This window comes from Lissotriton helveticus, chromosome 2_1 (genome assembly GCF_964261635.1).
Source record: "Lissotriton helveticus chromosome 2_1, aLisHel1.1, whole genome shotgun sequence".
NCBI lineage: Eukaryota > Metazoa > Chordata > Amphibia > Caudata > Salamandridae > Lissotriton > Lissotriton helveticus.
In genome coordinates, this window is record NC_136059.1 from 2,019,595,248 (window position 1) to 2,019,616,088 (window position 20,841).

The window sequence follows — 20,841 nt, forward strand, 5'->3', positions numbered from 1 at the left end:
TCTGCAGCTACACAGTGGCAAATTGCTAGGGCAACTTCTTTTTAAGCTGCTACGGACAATTGGTGGACGGAAAAAGAAGCAATCATAGAGTGCTTTCCAGATGAACATTAGACAGTGATCCAAAGAGGAAAGACCATAGTCAGTATGTGCTTAAAATTGGCACTTGATGAGCAGACCTGGCATGCTGCCAGTTCAGTCCAATGTCTGTCATTATACATTATGGTCAGTTGAGGCGTCAAAACTATTGCACACACAATAAATACTGAATTGGAGAAAGTTCATATATTAAGACACCCAGTTAGTGAAAAGGTATAGAAAATGAAGGAGTATGTTCAGATTGCAGAGACCGTGCCAGGTTTGCAAAACGGAGGCTCTTATCATCGCAGTCCTACAAGTTAACCTCTTCCATGCTCATGACGAGCTCAGCTCGTCATGCAGTACACTGCTCGTGTGCTCATGACGAGCTGAGCTTGTCATGAACAATGGGATTTAAGGGAGATCAGCACCAAGCGGGAATTGCTGTAGCATTGATAGTGTTAAAGAAAACCACATGGTAGACTAATACTTGAACAATACGGGTAGGATCAGGTACAGCCACAAAACAGTTATCAGCTGCCATTCCTTTTATAGCAACAAAATCAGAAGCTATACAAGACTTTTTGTTTAAGGGGCAGAACCAGAGACTAAGTGACAATCTGTGCATTCCCCTGAATGTACACCTGCTGACTGACTGTCTGTCATTTCTAACCAAAGTGTCCTTACCTTGTAAATCTGCCAAAGGGGCCATGCGCGATCCGGAAACTGTTGAATGTTAGAAGGTGGTGTCATCAGACTCCATCCCACCTCTGGGCATGACCACGCAGAGCGACCTATATGATCAATATTTCTAGCTGCAGATTCCTTACCATAGCATGTTCCTCAAGCGTCCGACTGGATCTAGAATTTCTTTAGTGAGGAGTACCCCTGCGCGCCGGTAGGTTGGGTCATTTGGCTTCGCGTGGCATTGTTGGCATTGTCCAGGCCAGAAGTGGCGCGTGCAGTGCCACTCCACCTCACTGAGGTCCAATTTCTTTCTGCGCCTGTCAGCGCAGATCCGGAGAAGAGCTGACCCTAGTCACTTTTTGTCTGACCTTTTCAAACTTTTGTGAAATATTTTTTGAGGCTTTGTCTCGTGATGTGTAGGATGTACTCCAGAAAGACCGGTTTTAAGCCATGTGGTGCCTGTTACTGACAGATCCGCATTTGATTCTGGTGTCTAGAGCGAGAGCACGACACCAAGACATGCATATTAAAATACACAATTACAGAGGCACTAATACGGAGATATTAAATCCAATGTTTTAGACGAATTAGCTGGAACGTGGCAGGGTTCAAGTCAATCACGACTTATAATGAAGCAATGAAATCATTGATGACTGGAGACATCTTATGCCTACAGGAATCTTGGATGGAATCAGCGAACTACATCAAAGGGTACTAGGCGATCCACACGATGGCAAAAAGAAAAAAACATCTTCGGAAGACCAAGTGGTGGGATCTTGATATTTGCAAAATTAAACCAGCAACTCAACATTGAGGACTGGCCCACGCATGCATCTGATGTCCAGATCATAACAATTAATGAGTTTAGAGTAGAGGGTACTCCGTTCAAATTGGAATAATCAACCTATATGTCAATCCAAATAAAAAGATCAAAAATACAAACATCAGAAGGATCATTAGGATAAATAGAGCATATTCATGAGAACCCTGAACATGAATGTATCATAGCTGGGGACTTTAACATAAGAGATTTATGTGGCCCGGAACAAAATCACAAGGATCGCAGTCGCACACTTATGGAAGCCTGCATTAACGAATTCAATCTGGGGTCTGCGAATTACGCATGCCAGCTGAAAACTACTCCACAACCTACATTTAAAAACATCTCCACACTGGACTACATTTTCATGAGTAAGAACCTGCTGAGGAGATGTGTAGAGTATAAGGTACTGTCCACACCCGTAAGCGATCATCAACCAATCTCTGTTCTGGTCAACACTAGCAGCATGATGCATGAGGAACATCGAACTGTTGGTAGCATGCTTATCTTGGATAACAAACTAGTCTCAATTAAACGCATCAAATGGGGGCCTATAAGCCGGGCAAAGTATATCAAATGGAAGCAGAACACAGGCATAAACGGCCCACAGAGCAGCTTTGCCGAATCTATGACCTCGCTATTCAATACTTTGATTCCAGGAAAGCAATCCAATCACAACAACAAATGGGGCAACTTAATCATACGGACAACCAAATCCTCATTCAAAGTAAAAAGAGATGCCGTTTGGCAGAATTAAAGCATAGGAAGGAAAAGTCAATTCAAACAGGAGAACATTTGAAGACAGCAAAGAAAACGCACAAAAAAATCGTGTGGCAACTGAAACAACCCAACATAGAGGAAAAATGGAGGCACATCTACATATTGCTAGCTTCCAATAAATGCAAGGAATTTTGGAGCTTTGTTAATGGCCTAAATGGTGCCCATCACACCCATAATGGTGTCCCTGCCAACAAATGGGCTGCTCATGCCACCAACCTATACGACGATCAGAAAGTACCCTTGGTAAGCACTGTTAAAGACCTCCAACATGAATAGAGCAATGCAGTAATTTCTATCTAACAGAAAGGGAAACACTAACTATCCTCCAGGGCATCAGGAAGGATGGGGCCCCAGGGCCCAATGGGTTGCCTGGATATATCTTTAAGGAAGACTGTGATTACTGGGCACCCCACATTCAAACTTCATTTAGCCATTCCTATAACTTTTCTGTGGTTCTGGACTCTTGGAAAGGCTCCATCCTATATCCCATTCATAAAAAGGGGGATGCCGCTGATCCAGGGAATTATAGACTAATTGCATTACTGGACGTGGATGGAAAGGCATTTGCAAAAATGCTCCTGAAAGAGCTGGAGTCATGGATCTCGAAAAATCAAGTAATCCCACATTATCAGACTGGCTTTGGGCCTAATTCATCCACTATGGACAATGCCATTGCACTTTCATATCTGGTAACGAAGGCAACCGGGCCTACCACCCCTCCACTTTATGCTTGCTTTGTGGACTACAGCGCCACCTTTGATGGAGTTGAGAGAAACCTCCTGTGGGCAAAATTGCTAAGAGGGGAATACCATGGAAAGTGCTGGCGGCGATCCTAGCACTCTACACCGGCACGTGGGTGCGAGTAAAGCTTACTAGTACTCGCGCAACTCCAAAGATTTTCACAAACAGGGGGCTAAAACAGGGCTGCGTGATTGCCCCTACCCTGTTTAATTTATATACTGCCGACTTGGGAGGAGCATTTTTAAAAACTAACCTCTTCCCTCCAAAATTGGGCCACCTCAGACTGCCAATTATGCAGTATGCGGACGGTCTCGTTTTGCTGGACCATACAAGAATTGGCTTGAAAAGGACATTAGAGGTGCTATATAAATACAACACTGAAAACAAGCTTGCAGCTTACCCCTCAAAGACTAAAGTGCTGATCTTTGGCCACAAGCCAAGAAAACTAATTCTGGAATGGCAGCTGGGTCCTCTAAGGATGAGCACGACCAATAAGTATACCTACTTAGGAGTGCAATTTACAGATACCTGCAGACCAGCACTGCAGGTCAAAGCACTGGAGACAAAAGCAGCTAAGCTAATATATGGCTTATGCAAACTACACAAGCTTGTAAGCCACTCGACGGAGGGGATCCGACGAGTTATCCAAGCCAAGCGAATGCCTACACTCCGCTATGACCACCTTGCCTTCCCTGGTATGTTGACAAAAAAAATGGAGGGCTTCTATATAATGGCGTACAGAAAAGTCTTTAAGCGCCCTCACACGACCAGGCGGTCATTGATCTGTTTGGAGTTTAACATCACAGCAATGGACAGCGAATGCAAAAAAGACAGTCAAACTCCAACATAATGTGATCAATGCTTGCCCGGGCACAATCAGGGCTGTGCTACTGGTGATCTTCTCAGATAACAACAGTCGTTGGGCGGGGTATCTTTTGATTGCCAAACAAACATTGGGACCAACTTTTGAACCGTCCACAGACATACCACTTACAAAGTATAGCTTAATGATCCTGCTAAAGTTTGGTAAGAGCATCTCTAGGCAACAAGACCTTGATCAGATCAACCCTAGGTGCAGAAGGCCGGAGTACCTCACATGAAAGCACTGCATGTCCGCCCTACTTAAAAGCAGGTCTTGGAAGGCAAGCCCTACAAAATGTTATGAGAGTGAGCCTCTTAACCTTGCCCATACAAGATTATAGAGGGAAAAACTGGTCATATAGTGGCAACGGCTGTTGTCTGTGTCAACATCCCTCAGAAACTGCGGAACATGTTATTTGCTGTTGTCCAGCTGTGCTGCCACAAAGGCGCTTGTACCTAAGAACTATGTTCATACGCCACGGTGTTAGATCATGTAAGGAGGCTCTATGGCACATCTACACCACCATTGTCCCGATGGAGCTGGGACTAATTGGGAAGTTTTATGCTGCTGCTGGAATCCTCATACCTTTAGCCAAAGAAGTGACAGCTGTATGAATTAGGCTTCAAGCACTATTGACAGTCGATACCATTTACACCTGTATTTTCAATAATACATATGCTTACACTCATTTTCTGTAGGAATATGATGCCTCAGAGCAGTTTTTGCCCTTTCCTCGTCTGACAACCTCTGCATGTGTTGTGTTTTTTTATCTGTATTTTAAACATGTCGTTTTATTCAGATTTTATGCATTTTATTATTACCTTTTCTAAACCTGCACTTTCACCTATTTTTGTAAAGATTTTAATTAATCATACAATAAAGATTTAACTAAGACACCAATACATGCAAGTAGTGCTGCGCCATGCACCCTAAGGCGCGGAGGGAACTCTTCCCCCAGCTTCTTGCAGCCCGACATCTACTCTGCAACGGTCTTGGTCTCAGTCGCAAGGAAGGTCCTGAAATCATGGACGCGCTTAGATATGATGCCTTTGTCCTGATGATGACCCTTAAAGTATCCTTGGGTCGAAATGCAGTTTACGCCAGTACCGTGGCCTGAATGAAAGAGGACACAATTTTTATATTGTGTATTTTTGTTTTATTTTGAAACCTTTTGTTTGTATTTTTCCTCAGCCACTATCTGTAAGTTTACACTTGTCATTGTCTATAATCAATCACTGTTTGTGTATTTGTTTGAGCGCCTCTATTAATGTGTGTAATATATTTTTTGCCTAATATTAAATATGAGTTTTTGATACAACAATGGGCACATGGGTAATGTGGAATATAGATATATGGCCTCTATTGTTTTTCTTATTTATATGACAGGCCTGGATAAGGCGATGATTGACATGGTCTCAGACCCTTATTGATACCAGACTGTGGAAGACCCGGAGGACAACTGATATGAGGATCTGGTGAATTCCAGTGAACTGGACAACTCTCAAGACACTGGCTTAGTCTCTCCCCCCTGCTGTGGCCACCGAGGAGGGTGCCTAATTTTCAATGGTGGTGCAGAAGGCAGAGGAGGTCCTGGACTTTGCGCTGTTCTCGGAACCCTCCATTGCATTCAAGACAAATGTCTTGACAGAGGTGTTTCAGATGGGAGTTGCTCCTACCAAACCATTACTCCCATTCAATGAAGCTGTTACAAATGTCCTACTCTGAGACTGGTCCAAACCTTGCATATGTGCTCCTGTGCATAGGACAATTGTCTGCCGCCATCACCCCACCCCCCGAGAACTTGGTGGGCCTCCACCTCCAAAGTTAACTCTGGTACATTCCCTACCACTCCACCAGATAGGGAATCCAAAAGGCTGGATGCCTTTGGGAAGAGGATGTTTTCTTCACCCAGCCTGGCACTGCGGTCGGTGAACACCGCATGCCTCTTGGGCAGATATTCCCATATGATCTGGGACTCTGTTGTGCAAGTGATGTCCTTGGTTTCTGGGGAGGCCCAAGCCATATTCTCTCACGCAATTGCTGATGGGAGAGGTGCAGTTAATTTGGCCGTAAGATATAGGCGGGACATGGCAGACTCACTGGGCTGAGCCATTTGATCGTCGGTGGCCATTAGGCGCCACACCTGGTTGAGAACCACTGGCTTTCCAGGGGAAGTCCAAGCTATGCTCATGGACATGCCCTTTGATAGCTCCGGTTTGTTCAGAGAGAAGGCGGACTCAGCACTGGAGTACTTCAAGAGCAGGGCTACAGTCAGGTCCTTGGCCTTTCCATGGCCCCTCACTAACCCCCAGTCCACTTTCCGCTCCTTTCATTTCCATGGAAGGAGCTTTCAGCAGAGTCTTTACACACCCAGCCCCCACGGGCACAATATTTTCTAGCCCATGGTCACAGTTCCCACCGACCCTCGTGGAACAGGTATACAGAAATCGAGCCAGTTCATCACCTCCCAGCAGCCTCAGCCTCCAAACCACCTTAATTTGCCATTTGACCATTATGGGCATCAAGTGGGGGGCACGATTAGTCATTACCTACACCACTGGAGGTCAGTAACATCTGGCCATTGGGTTTTGCTGCTTGTTCAAAAGGACCACTTCCTCCCCTTTGTGACCACCTCATCTACCCATGCCACCTAATTACAACAAACTGACAGAGTACCACCTCTCCTTGCTCAGGAAGTGTTGACTCTCTTGGCCAAGTGAGCTACAAAGAAGGTGACCGCATCAGAAGTAGGTCGTGGTTGCTCTTCCGCTACTTTCTGGTGCATAAAAAGGTTGGAGTCCTTCATCCCATTGTATACCTGTGACTTCTAATTCTCATTTTCAAAAAGGAGAAATTCAAGATGCTCACGCAAGTCATATGTGGACTAGTCCTAGGAGACTGGATGGTAGCACTGGACTTGCAGGACGTATTATTTCATACCCCGTCTGGAATCTCACAGATGTTACTTGCGGTTTACAGTCAGCCAGGAGCACTTTCAGTGAGCTGTGCTTCCCTTTGCCCTTACCAGTGCCCCTCTGGTGTTCACGAAACCAACAGCGGTGATTTGTAGTTATTCCAGTTTTTCCCTACCACAACGATTGGCAGTTGAAAGGGGGGGGGATCACCACTGACGGGCGTCTCCCACCTCCAGACTACAGTGAACCTTCTGCATTCACTGAAAACTCCCTTTCATCAAAGCTGATCTAGACATGGTGAAGTTTTGGGTGTATTCTTCTAGCGGTGAGTTCAGTATATTCAGTATATATTCCGTATATTCCAATATTTCAGCATCTATCTTGGTTTTCGGTGAGGCTGACTCGGAGGTTGCTGGGCCTCATGGCCTCCTGCTAGTAATACATGCCCGTTTGCATGTGAGGGTGGAGATCAGATGAATCTGGTCTCTCGCAGAAATTGGGCTCCACATCAAACTACGTGGAGAAGCGTGGCTCAGTGGTTAGAGGCGGCAGACCCGGAAGCTGAGATCGGCCGTGGACCAGGGTTCGATTCCCCGCCTCGGCGGGTCTCGGGCTCAAAAATTCCACGGACTCGATAATTCTCGTTCCGGTGCCTACTCGACTCACGGGGTCACACTCTGCGACTCTGGGCAATAGCTTGCTTAATCTCCACTACGGCCCCTCGCGGCGGGATGCCTGGCTTTCACCTTATGGACACCCTGCTGGGGTATCTCACAGGGGAATACCAGGACGGGTTCCCTAAGCAAGCGCTTAGATACCGTGTCGGTGATTTGTGCTATATAAATACATGTACATTTACTTGAGCTTTGGGTGAACCGATTTGGAATTGAAAGCCTTTCTTTCTTCATTCAGGGTAAGGCTGGAGCAAGTGTTCACAGATTCTGTCCTGGATATCTATCAGGCATCTACCTGGGCTTCCCAGCACACCTTTACAAAGCACTACTACCTGGACAGTCCAGTTCCTTGTGACGGGCAATTTGCCCGTTTTGCCATACAGGACTTTTTAGTCCAATCCTTATCCTTTCTCCCACACCCAGAGAGGTATTGCTTGGGTCTCTATTCTAAGGTAACAAACCTGCAGCTAAATTGTCTCGATCAAATGAAAAAGTTACTTGTCTTCAGTAACACCCTATCATTCAGAGAGTCTTATCTAGCCGCAGTTTCCTTATGGAGGCACCTATCTTCCCCAATCTGGGAACAGATTTCAGTGTAAGGATTGTTCCTCATTTAACGGGTCTAGCTTAATGCTCCAGTGACCAGTGTTCTTCGTGTCTCCTTTTTTTATGCGGGTAAAGTCGCGAAAAGAAACTGACTTCAGAGTGCCGGGATGGTGCCTATTTTAGCACCGTGCACGTCACTTCCAATGTAAAATTTCCAGATCTAGTCTGACGTCATGGGAATATATTACGGTAAGGAATCTGTGGCTAGATAGTCTCTTATCACAAAGAAACCTAGGGGTCTAGTGCAGAGGGATATATGAAAGCCTCAATCCATAGCAAGCTGAATGGATATAACAAACATTAGGAGTGAGATAAACAATAACCTGAACTGGAGGAAGTGTCAGTGGTTGTGAATAGAACCCGCTCAGTTCTTAGGATACCCATCAAACTATTGCATGATCAATTTTATCATCTGGTCATCCTACAGTTGTAATAAGTCTCTAGATCATCGAGACCAGATCTTACCCTGTTGGAGAGCGGGATCACTGCTCACAAGCACTAGGTGACCAGTGAAAAACAAAAGATGGGTAAAAGTGCAGTGCAAGAAGGGGTGTGGTGAATATAAAATAGGATAGAGGACAGAGCAGTACTTTTATTAGGAATATACCCTCTTCCTAATTAAAAACAAAAACAAAACGAACAGTGCAAGGATGCAGTATGGAAACAAATCACTGCATTAATGGCCATTAAGAATAATATTGGGGCTTGAAATGCGTCTGCATCAATTAACTTTTGGGAAACCTATGCATAGGAGTAGGATCCACTCTGAGTGTTTGAGATTTTCCAAACCTTAGGAGCCTGAATGTTTGTTCGGTTGACTCGTCCTCCATGACAGGATTTGCCTCCTCCCACCGGACTCATCGGCATGCTCGTTACAGGGTTTGCATGCGCTCCTCGCGTTCACTGCCCGGCTTGATTCCGGTTCTCTCCACACCCTGGACCTCTACCACCAGATTGGCCAGACCCTGACCCTGTACACGGATACCTCCTGGATCCCACCGGAACTCCTTCCTCCTGCCCCCTCACTCCCATCTCCAGTCTGAGTTGTTCCATGATGGATTTCCACTCTGCCACTCTTTGCTTTATTCTCGTAATACTCTGGAGACAACTTCTCTTTAACGGTCGGACCCTTGACCGCCCTAATTAGATTATTTTCTTGTGGTCCTCCGCACTATTGTTGAAAATAAGTGACCATATGTTCTGATGATGACTTTGAATCAATTGGGTTTAAACGCTGTCGACTACCCAGCACAGACCTTTGCCGCTGTAGTGGTCAATTGAATTTATCCATTTTACAACCACCTATTGTATATAATTGTCTTTTTATTGACCACAATTTGCTATACTTTATCGCCGTTCACGCTGTTATTCTTTCACCTTTTATCACTGTGCCGTCACTTGTCATTCGCACTCCCAGTGCCCACTTGTGTGCTATGGTCACAATACACTTTGATTATATAATAGTGCTGTTATAACTACCTACAATAACAATAACTTTACCTCAATTTTCCTGTTGTGGTCTCCTTTTTTCCTTTACTCTTTCTTCCTGTTCTTATGATGTATACTAATTTAACTGCCCTTCTTAAATGACCCCCAGTTGAGACATTGTTGTCCTGTTGCATGTTCCCAGTGGGCAGCAACGTTTACAGGGACTTTATGAATTGAAAAACAAATCATGATTATTGTTGCTGCATTTGAGAAATTGATGACTGGTTCAATATTGTGCTAAATTTTTCACCAATTTTGTATTCGTTTTGCCTGTTATGGTTATCATGTGTGATTATTATTTCAATGTGTGTGTGTATGTTTATTGTAAAAACAAATCGTTTTCCTTGTTTCTGATACAAATGACAAATTAAATAAAGTACAGAATGACATTTAAATAAATAATGATGACCAATAAAATTGGTTATTGGTCCAAGTCTAATTAGATAACAGCAGCAAATGCGTCAGCTAGATACAACGCTCTGCTATTCAACTTTCTAAAAGTAGCATTTTCAAAATGTTAACGATAAATTTGACGTTGCCATTAAAGGGGATTTACCATTGCAAATCTATAGGTGTAAAACAAGACTGATATACTGCCTCCCAAACAGGAATTACTGCTTGGTAAGCGTAATGAGGAATCCCCAATGTTATCTTCTGAATGAGGTAGGCCTCCCAGTAGTGAAAAACAAATTTGGGAGTTTTTCACTACCAGGACATGTAAAGCTTAAATATACAAAGTACTCTTCCCTATGGGCTACCTAGAGCCTGCCTGCCTTATGTGTGAAATATATGTATTAAATGGGGAGTTTACAGCTTGGCTATGGGCTTCAATGCCACGTCAACATGGCCGTGGAAACAGCACACACCATCTCTGCGGTGGCAGGCCGTAAACCTATTTAAGGCCTACTTGACTGGGTGGCGCAAACAGTGTTGCAATCCCACTAGTAGCATTTAATTTGCAGGCCCTAGGCATATTTAGTGCACTATTCTAGGGACTTATAATTGAATTAAATGGGCCCATTTTGGATACACCAACTAAACCATGTTTAGGGGAGCGAGCGTGTGCACTTTAGCACTGGTTAGGTGTGGTAAAGTGCTCAGAGTTCTACAGCCAATAAAATGGAATCCGCAAAATTCAAGGTAAGCCGGCAAAAAGATTGGGGGAAGACCACTTTAAGGCGGTTAGGTCTGACATGAGCTGTCTTCTACGTGATGAACACAGATGTTTCAGAAAGTTAATTCCATTGAGGGCATGTGTTTATGCCATTTTTTTCTGTTGCTGACTGCATTATAGCGGCATGTTCTCCAATGTGTTGCACTTTACATGCTTGCTAAGGTGGTGTAGTTGTGCTTGAGTAGATTGTTGGGGTAATCATGGAAGGAGCAAGATTGTTCCTTGAAATTTTGGTTGGTGTGTGCTTTGTTTTGAATGGAAGGAAATGTAATTTGACAAATCCAACAGGGGAAGGATAATGAAGAGGCTCCCCAATTTATGGTTATAGGTGTTGCGTTTGCTGTGCTTTTTATTGCGTTTAATCTGCTAATTTGAACACAGATTTCTTTATTGTTTTACTGTTTGTGTCTGTTAGATGATTGACATCTATGAGAGGAGGGTCAATCGAATATCTGGTGGACATGATCTTGTTGTGTGCTGTGTTTTCTTCGGTGATTATTTATTTTGCGCTGCAGTATGTTTTACTCAAGTGAAAATCACAAGGACTATGTCCTTATGACTGTAGTGACCTCTAGCAGTTTTGTTGGTGTGTTTAGTTCACAGTTTATTCAGTACGTTCTTGAACATGAAGGTGGCGGAGTGAGTTAGGACTTGGTAATGAAAATAGGCTCTGGATTTCGTGGTTATGGTATGTACAATAACCGAGGCATGTCTTAAGGCAGAATGAACATTAACAGATGTGATTTATTTCTATTGGGGCAAAGTATTTATTATGTGGAGGTTTGGATATTGAAGACGCTGTAAGCGTTGGTGGTACATGAATGCTGAATGCATGTTTAATATCTGGTTGTGTCTGTGAGGTTGGAGATAGTTTGATGGGAATGGAAGATCATTTAACCTTAACAAATGCCTGAACAAGGACACTTGGAATGACCAGTCGAAGATGCCAATTCAGTGGTGGTCTGCATTGAGTAGTGACTGATGGGGTAGATCTTGTCACTCTTTTCCTTATGCACTGGCTCTTGATTGGTGTTCTTTTAGTGATAAATTGATAGTAGAAATAAATCAGTAGACCTACAACTTCTAGCTGTTTCATTCTTTGTGTGCTCAGTATCCTGCCATATTTTTCATGTATAAGATTCCTTTATGGAGTTTAATGTGACTATAATGGTAAATATTGGAAAGCAAATGAAATGTTTCATCCTCTCTGTAATTTTTATTGACACTTGTTCATAATGTTCTTGTTTTCCTAATTGTAATTTTTATCACTTCTCTTTAGGTATCTTCTCGGTTCTAAGTTTGGCTTCTGAATGTACTACTCTTGCTGCAGAACTTCCAAAAGTATCATATGTGAAAGCCTTGGACGTTTGGTTGATTGCTTGCCTTTTGTTTGGGTTTGCATCCCTGGTTGAGTATGCTGTTGTTCAGGTACTGTTAAACAGCCCAAAGCGAGTTGCGGCTGAAAGGGCCAGGATAGCTAAAGCTGAACAGGCAGAAGGAAAAGGCCCCAATGCAGCTAAAAAGAACACAGTAAATGGGACTGGAACGCCTGTCCATATTAGCACTTTGCAGGTGAGCAAACTACATATTTCTCTTACATTAAGCTCGCCAAATAACTCTGTTGATGTACTTCTCCCAATATTACAGCCAAACGTAGAATCCTATATTGTTTTTATGCTGGGTAAATAAGTACTGGTACTAGAGAAATTGATGTTTGTAAATAAAACATTTTTTTGTTGTTTAGGACCCTCAAAAACTTATAAAAATACTGCTCAGCTTCCTGGAGTTCTAAACGTCATTGCTTATTTAAGTCATTCAAGCTGACTGTCCAGGTCAAATATCACTGATTTGGTAGCTGAAAGATTGTTGACTTGCCTCATTCTTGGATCTCTGCAAACTAGGCTCTGCCCACTGACTGATTTGATTAAATTAAAGCCTGCCTTACATTGGAAACCAGTGCTTTAAATTTTTTTTATTTTTTTTTAAAGTTTATTAAAGTAGTTGCAATACAGCAATAAAAAACAAATCGGAAGTTCCATTCAGAGACCGTGCAAGATAGCTAGTTACAATCCAGTTAAGTCTTGTCAATTGCAATAAGCGGCATAGCGACAGCAAGGTGATCATGGAGCAAAGTTAGGGCCATACAGCGCTTCCCAGAAACAGAACCTCCCAGGTGAACAAACAGAAGAAAGGCAAGCCACCAAGCACTAAGGAGCGCACGGACAACCAAAAAGAAAGCAATTAGGGGCCTGGTATAGTCCAGCACCGGCGGTCGCCGCGGACCAAAGGCCGACTGGGAGCGCGGGCGAGGCTACACCGAGAGCAAGGGATGTGGAAGAGGGGCCTGGGTCCTAAAGGAATTACAAAAAGGGGGTGGTGATGGACAGAGTATCTGAGTTAATCAGAACACTCCTACCCAGTCAACAGATCAGGGCTTGATCCATCACCGTTTTTAGCTCACTGCACCATCCCAGTTCAGAACCTGGCTATATGTAAATTAGTCTGTCCCTGGCCCAGTGCATCATGGGAACAGGGCAGACCAAACTACCAAGCCAATTCTTCACTGGAAAGGAAACCAGCTTCCGGGGACCGGTTTCTGGCATTACAGCCGTCTTCGGCCCGGCTTGCTTGAATCCTGATGGTGCAATGAGCAAGGGACTCATGTCTGAGCATACCCTTCCACACTCATGGTGGCCAAAATAATTACAAAAAGGGGGTGGTGATGGACAGAATATCTGAGTTAATCAGAACACTCCTACCCAGTCAACAGATCAGGGCTTGATCCATCACCGTTTTTTAGCTCACTGCACCATCCCAGTTCAGAACCTGGCTATATGCAAATTAGATCTCTTGACTGGGTGAGAGTATTCTGCTTAATTCAGAAACTCTGTCCATCACCACCCCTTGTTGTTAAATATTTTGTCCACCCTAAGCGTGGAAGGGTATACTCAGATGTGAGTCCCTTGCTCATTGCACCATCAGGATTCAAGCAAGCCGGGCCGACGACGGCTGAAATGCCAGAAACCGGTCCCCGGAAGCTTGTTTCCTTCCCAGTGTAAGAATTGGCTTGGTAGTTTGGTTTGCCCTGTTCCCATCATGCACTGGGACAGGAACAGACTAATTTGCATATAGCCAGGTTCTGAACTGGGATGGTGCAGTGAGCTAAAAAACGGTGTTGGATCTAGCCCTGATCTCTTGACTGGGTGAGAGTATTCTGCTTAATTCAGAAACTCTGTCCATCACCACCCCTTGTTGTTAAATGGGTCCTAAAGGGACAATCCTACAGAGGGAAGGGAGAGAGCCAGCCACCGCGCAGCGAGCCAGGGGCGCACCTCCCCGCGGAACAGCGATCGGAAGGCACCCAATTAAGGGACCCATGGATCGCAATATCGCAGGGGAAGAGAAGGGTGGGGGTCAGGCACTAGCCACCTCTGCATCCACCGCGGGCGCAGGGCCTGCAATGGGCGAAGAGGAGGCATCTTCGCCGGAATAAGAGCGGGTGAGAAGATAGGCGACCAGGGGGCCCCAAATATCAACCGGTCTAGATCTAGCAGGCATCGGGTCCCAAAATTCAGAAAGGAGCATCTGACAGCGGGAGGCATCCTCCAGCCAGTTCGCAACCCCAGGGGCAGGCCGCTCATTGCCACCCTTCGCCGAGCCAATACCAGAAGCATCGATGTCAGACGGCGCGAGGCGTCTGGGCAAGGTTTGAAGAAACCGAGGAGACAAAGAAGTGGGTCAGGACGGACAGCAGCACCGGTAATTTCGGACATAGCGGCGCAGACCTCCTGCCAGAACTCCTGCACCCTAGGACGCAGCCAAGCCAGATGGACAAAATCTGCAGCCGGAGCGGAACAGCGCACGCAAGAGTCCTCGGGAATAAGCCCCAGTCGATGAAGATGTACCGGGGTGCGGTAAAATCTGTGCAGAAACTTGAAATGGACTAAACGGAGCCGATAATTCAGGGAGAGTTTTGTAGTTTGGTTGCAGCAATAAAGCCAGTCGGCCTCAGACATCCACGCCCAGATCTACACTCCACGCCTCGCGTGACGGGCCGAGGAAATGGAAGAGAGTAAAAGCGTACAATCTAGTGACAAGTTTGTGCGGGGATGCGGAGGTATATACAAAATCAAGGGCCGGGAAATTCGGTGGGGGGTTGCGGAAAGGTCGGTGCAATTTTCGACAAGTGGCCCGCAGCTGATAGTATAGGAGTGTATCCATCAGCGAAGAGGACTCCAGAAGGGAGTAGAAGGAGCCCTCTGGATACAGATCTGCCACAGTTCTCAAACCTTGCAGTGCCGCATGTCGAGACATACTAGAAGACTGAAGGGGCGGATAATCCGGGTGGTCAGTAATTGGCATAGCATTAGCAGATAAGAGAGAAAGACCTGCAAGTCGGCGCAGAGAGGACCATGCCCAGCGCAGCGTCTCCACCGTATCCACCTCTGCCCGGGGCCACACCGCAGGGGCAAACACTGCAGTAGATAGTGGCCAGGGGGAAGCAACGTCCACTTCCACCACAACGTGAGGCTGGTAGGGGGTGGGATGCAGCCAAAAGTGAAAGAAGCTTAGAAACGAAAGCGCACCCAACCCGCCGGCCGACATAGGCAAGGTAAGAATGTCAGGCAATCCTGGGCTGCCGCCCCGTCCAAACGAGCGAAACGACTAAAGACCGGAGCCTGCGGGAAAAATAAGCGGTAAGGGGGATAGGAATGTTGGAAAAAAGATAGAGGAACTTGGGAAGGACCACCATTTTGGCTATAGCGATGCGGCCAGCAAGGGACAGCGTTCAGTGTCTCCACAGAGGAATCTTCGACTCAAACCAGTCCACTGCGTGGCCAAAATTGGACCTCCAGAGTTCGTCTGGATCCCTGCTCAGCCACATGCCCAGATAGCTCGTAGGGCCAGACGCCCATTCGAAAGGAAAGTCGGTCTCGAAAGGGAGCGTGGCGTCCATCAGGGGGAAGAGCACGGTCTTGCTCCAGTTCACCTGGATACCCAAGAGCCCGCCAAATCGAACAACCTCCTGCACCAGGGGACTGAGGTTGTCCTGGGGATGGCGAACGTAGAGAGTTACGTCGTCCGCATACATGGAAACCAGGAGGGAGCGGGTTAAAAATCCAATGCCCCTATGAGTGTGGTGTTGCCGCAGCCGAGCGGCCAAGGTCTCCATAGCAAAGGCAAAAAGCATGGGCGACAATGGGCAGCCTTGCCGGGTGCCCCGAGCAATGTTGATGGGGTCAGTCACCTGGCCATTGATACAGAGCTGAGCAGTTGGGTTGGTATAAAGGAGCTTGATATTTCACAGGCAGTGGGCGCTGAAACCCATACGTGATAAGATATAAAAAAGAAAGGGCCACTCCAGTGTATCAAACGCCTTGGTGGCGTCGAGCAGAGCAGCCACAGCCAGAAGGGCAGGGTAGATTATGGGAGTCGCCCTCCCGGGAATAAAGCCAGATTGGTTGGGAAGGGCAATGGTGGGCATTAATAGGAGGCGAGAGGCAATCAGCTTAGCGAAGATTTTATTATCTATATTGATCAGGGACAGGGGACGATAGGAATCGCATCGGTGGGCCGGCTTATCGGGTTTGAGGAGGAGAGTAAGCGACGGCTCGCGGAGAGACTGCAGAAGAGTGCCTGTATCAAAGGACTCGTTAAACATGGCCGCTAGATGTGGGACCAGTATAAGGACGAATGTTTTATAAAAAGAGGCGGGTAGGCCGTCCAGACCCGGAGCTTTGTCGCCGGGGAGGCTGCTATGGCCGCCATTATTACTTCCTTCGAAAAGGGCTTGTCCAGAAATTTGCGGTGGTAATCCGCAAGCCAGACAAGGGCAAAGGACTCGAAATACTGGTCAAACTCTTCCAAGGACGGAGAGGGGCCAGCGGAATAGAGTTGGGAATAAAAGGCGAGGAAGCGGGACTTGATTTCTTCTGGGGATGTGGTGTGATCTGGACCCCCATCGCTGAGGGCTGTAACGTAGGAAGCAGCGCACGGCGAGCGCAGTAGGGTCGCAAGGGTGCTTCCCGGTCGGTCCGCCTCCCCAAAGCGGCCAGCTCGGCCATCTCCCCAGAAAGGACAGCTCTTGGCCGGCCTCCTCCGACAACACAATGTTTTTGGCGCAGCTGCGCCAACACGTCTGGGCTAGAGCCGTTCACAAGGGCGGCATCCAAGTCCTGGATCTCCCCCTCCATTTTAGCCAGGGCGGAACGAATAGACCGGAGGACACCCGCCTGTTTGGAGATGCATTCTCCTCGAATGAATGCTTTGAAACCTTCCCATAGGGTAGAGGCAGAATCGAAGGACCCTGCGTTGACCTGCACTTTCAAAATACTTAAATGTGTGTGTTCACACTATAATTTTTGTGGGCAGTGTTTGATTTTCATGTGTGATTGTCCACAGTCACTATGGTTCGCTGTTGTTTTTGAACTTTCCTTCGTTACGTATTGATGCTTAGGTCCTGTATCTACTAAATGGCCCTAAATCCGATGGCGTCCATATTGCATAATTTGACCTACAGACGTTATTTGACAGCGAATGTAACCCAAATAGGTGAGAATCTGGATCAGAGATAAGGAGTAAGGATTCTAGAACCTCTTCAAAGTATGCTTCATGTTCTTGTCCTACTGAAAACTTTAGGCAAGCTGCTGACTCTATCTCAGTTCTTGAGACTTCTTTTGACTCGCCTCCCACAGTAGGTCGGTGCAGAGAACAGGAGAGAGAGAACAGTAGTCCCCCCCCCCCCCCCGCCCCCCCAACTCAGAAGACTGACTTTGATCACACTTACTGTTGCCATCATGTCACACCCTACTATGACATTTGATCTGAATCATACAAATCCAACACCTTCAACTTTATGGACGATTGCAAGAGAATTGTAATTGAAGAGCTTCATACATTTAAACACTCAACAGCAAAAGGTATTTCAATAAGGGTATCAGTTTTGAGTAGGGAGATAACTGTCCTTAGAATGCATGTGATAAAGCACTACCTGTGTCAGTCCCACCTAGCAAGCAAGTACCGGATCAGTAGATTCCCATAGACCCGGCTTGTGAGAAGTAGTCTAAAGAGAAATGCTCCAACTCTACCGATTTTCTAAATTCATATACTAACTCCTGACAAGGACTGCAAGTCTGAAAGATGTACTCCAAGGACGTGAAATTGTGTGACTATGCCAGAAAGAAAATCACTGTAGGAAGGAATACGGTCTTGGAGTCTTTGCGAAGATGTTATTCCTGGTCTTCTCTAACAAAGTTGCACTCCATGATTTCACTTGTGGGGGGTTTTATAACATTTCAAAGTGTCCCAGCTAGAGAAACCACAATAAGTATAGTATGATCCCACCAAGCATATGCTAGAATGTTGCACTCTTTCAACACAGTATGGCTACATGGCCTCTCATGCCTTTTTTCCAGGTTGTATAGAGCAAACAGTGGGAGCATAAGGCACTCTGAAGATCCCACGACAGAGCCACGAGCTGAGACCATAAAGCTGTCTAACATGAGAGTAAACCATGAAAACTGGACATTATTTGTTCTTGTGGGGATGTATATCTGATCCCAGTGAAAATTATATGTAGCAACTCAGATGTTATGTTATTGCCAGTTAGCTTGCCACCTAGAATTCTCTGTGCTTATCAGGTAAGACAACGCTAGAGATTGCATTTTTTGTTTGGTAGAGTGCATAGGCTTCCAAGAGACGCAACTGAGTTATGTGTGGTTCTGAGATGAATTCGGATCTTGTAGCCATGGACCTGACACGTTTTCAGAGAAGTGAAGTGGGTAGACTAACACCGGAGAACCCTGCTGTCAGTGAGATCAGGATAAAAAGAAAGGTCAATGTTTTATGTGAATACGGTCTTTTTTTCTTGGAAGAAATGGTGAACTACATGAGGTTGCAAGTTATTGTAAGAAACTGGCTCTATATATATACTACTCCAAAATGAGGTGTAGTGTGATTAGAGTCCAAGTGTCCCCAGAGGTAGGCAGAGGTTAAAGTTAGATACAACCCAACTCTCTAATAGTGGTAGCTTGGTCGAGCAGTAAGGCAGTATCAGGATGCAACACTTAGCAAATACAGTACATTGGAATGAATAGGCTTTTTCAATAAATTGCAGGTAAGTTACTTTTACGTTACTTTTTCAACTCCGTGCTGGATGCCTAGATTCTTTCAATAAATTGCAGGTAAGTTACTTTTACGTTACTTTTTCAACTCCGTGCTGGATGCCTAGATTCAGCACTGGGACATTTCCTGTAAACAGGTGAGCAAATGTGTTTTTGTTTTTCGCGCGATTTTTAAAGAATATTCTCAGATTCGGCACTAGGGCAGCCGGGTGCAGAGTGAGGCCCAATGTTATCCTATGGAGGATAGAGGGTCTCCGGTTGGTGGCTGCTGGCAAGCACGCCACAAGGTTGTGGGAGCAAAGCTCCTAGAGTTTAGCTCAGGGCAAGTTGGGGACCCAAGTAGCACCAAAGGTGCACCCTCAGCGGCCCTAGGGAGGCTCGGTGCAGGGTGCTGTTTTGAGGTCGGGTACCCTGTTTCCAATGGAGAACCTCCTAGACAAACACTGCAGACTCGGGACGAGGATCTTTCAGGGGTAAGTTGGGATGTTGAGGGTTGGTTAGGCACCGTTAGTTTGGGCACTCAAGGCTGTGGGGCGTCTGGTGCAGGGGTGCCTTGGGACAACAGATTTTCATACCGGCTCTGGTCGCGGTAGAGGGGTTCTCTGGATTGAGGCTGCAGGCGTCTGGAGGCTGCAGGCGTCTGGAGGCTGCAGGCGTCTGGAGGCTGCAGGCGTCTGGAGGCTGCAGGCGTCTGGAGGCGTCTGGAGGCTGCAGGCGTCTGGAGGCTTCAGGCGTCTAGAGGCTTCAGGCGTCTAGAGGCTTCAGGCGTCTAGAGGCTTAAGGCAGGTCCGGGGTCGCTGGATGTCGGGTCAGGATCGCCACGGGGACCTCCTCGTGATATTTTTCCGCTCTGGCCGGGTTTGGCGGATGCAGTGGGCTGGATTCGCGGGTTCTGGTTGACACCACAAGCTGCAGTTTGAACAAGTCCGGTGTTCACAGGAGATTCAGTCTTGGAAGTGAAGGCAGGCAGGTCCTCTGGGGTTTTAGAGGTTGCTGGCTGCAGGACAAACCAGGATTTTGCAGGAGCAGGACCGAGGGGAGACCGGGCTGGGGCCAAGTCATTGGGCGGCGTCCTCTTGTTAGCTCTGCACGGCTTTTCGTCCTTATTATATTCTTTTCTTGTGGATTCTGGATCTGAGGGAGGAAGATTCGGGGTGCCCCTAAATACTACATTTAGGGGCGTTGCAGGTAGGTAAAGGGCAAGGACCAACGGGTCCCTTCCCTGGGGTGGATACATCTCCTAATCTGCCACTCTCCAGTGGCAGGGGGGCAGGAGCCTGTCCCTGGTTGGCTGGGTCCCCCATCCTTAAGATGGCAGGGACTTGAGTTTGTGCTTCATCTCGCCTCCCCCACCTTAGGGGTGGAGTTGGCAGAGGTGGGGCCACCTCTCTTCCTCACTTGTTTTTTCCGCCAGTTCTCTATCCCAAAGTGGGGGTGTAGAACCAGTGGGGACCAGTTGCTGAAAGCACCAAATGGTCTGGAGAGGCTCACAAAAGCGGCATGCCTTTGAAGCTTCTCCTTCGTGAACCCTACCCATCCTGGGGGAGGAGGCTAAGGGTGGCACAATAAGTGCTGCAGCCCTTAGAGGCCTTCTCTGGTCACAGGGCCCTGGGTACTTGTGGTACCATTTACCAGTGGCTGACATGAGGCCAGAGATGCCAATTGGGTTTAGGCTTCAATGCATGGATGTCCACTAAGAACTCAGGCTTCAAGCACTGCGGTGCCTGTCATCGACAGTTGACAGACCTGCATCTTGTTTGCCACTGGTTTGTGGAATGCGACCATGTAATGAAGACATGCACTGAGTGCCATGCCATGCTGCACCCACAAGGCTTTGCGGGAGCTGTTCCTGATGCTCCTTGGCGCCTGATGAGCGATATCGCATTAGTTTTGCAG

The 20,841-nt window shown here is 46.5% G+C and overlaps 1 protein-coding gene across 3 annotated transcripts in view; it reads left to right on the forward strand.

Moving 5' to 3' along the window:
• GLRB (glycine receptor beta) overlaps positions 1-20,841 on the forward strand; it is a 268,016-nt gene that overhangs the window by 202,374 nt on the left and 44,801 nt on the right. For all 3 annotated transcript variants that reach the window (XR_013607195.1, XM_078676982.1, XM_078676983.1), the window contains one exon: positions 12,102-12,394. Coding sequence is in view for 2 of the 3 variants with exons in the window: in XM_078676982.1 (XP_078533108.1) it covers positions 12,102-12,394 (293 nt within the window). In the remaining variant the exon portion in view is untranslated. The remainder of the gene's footprint in view (positions 1-12,101; positions 12,395-20,841) is intronic.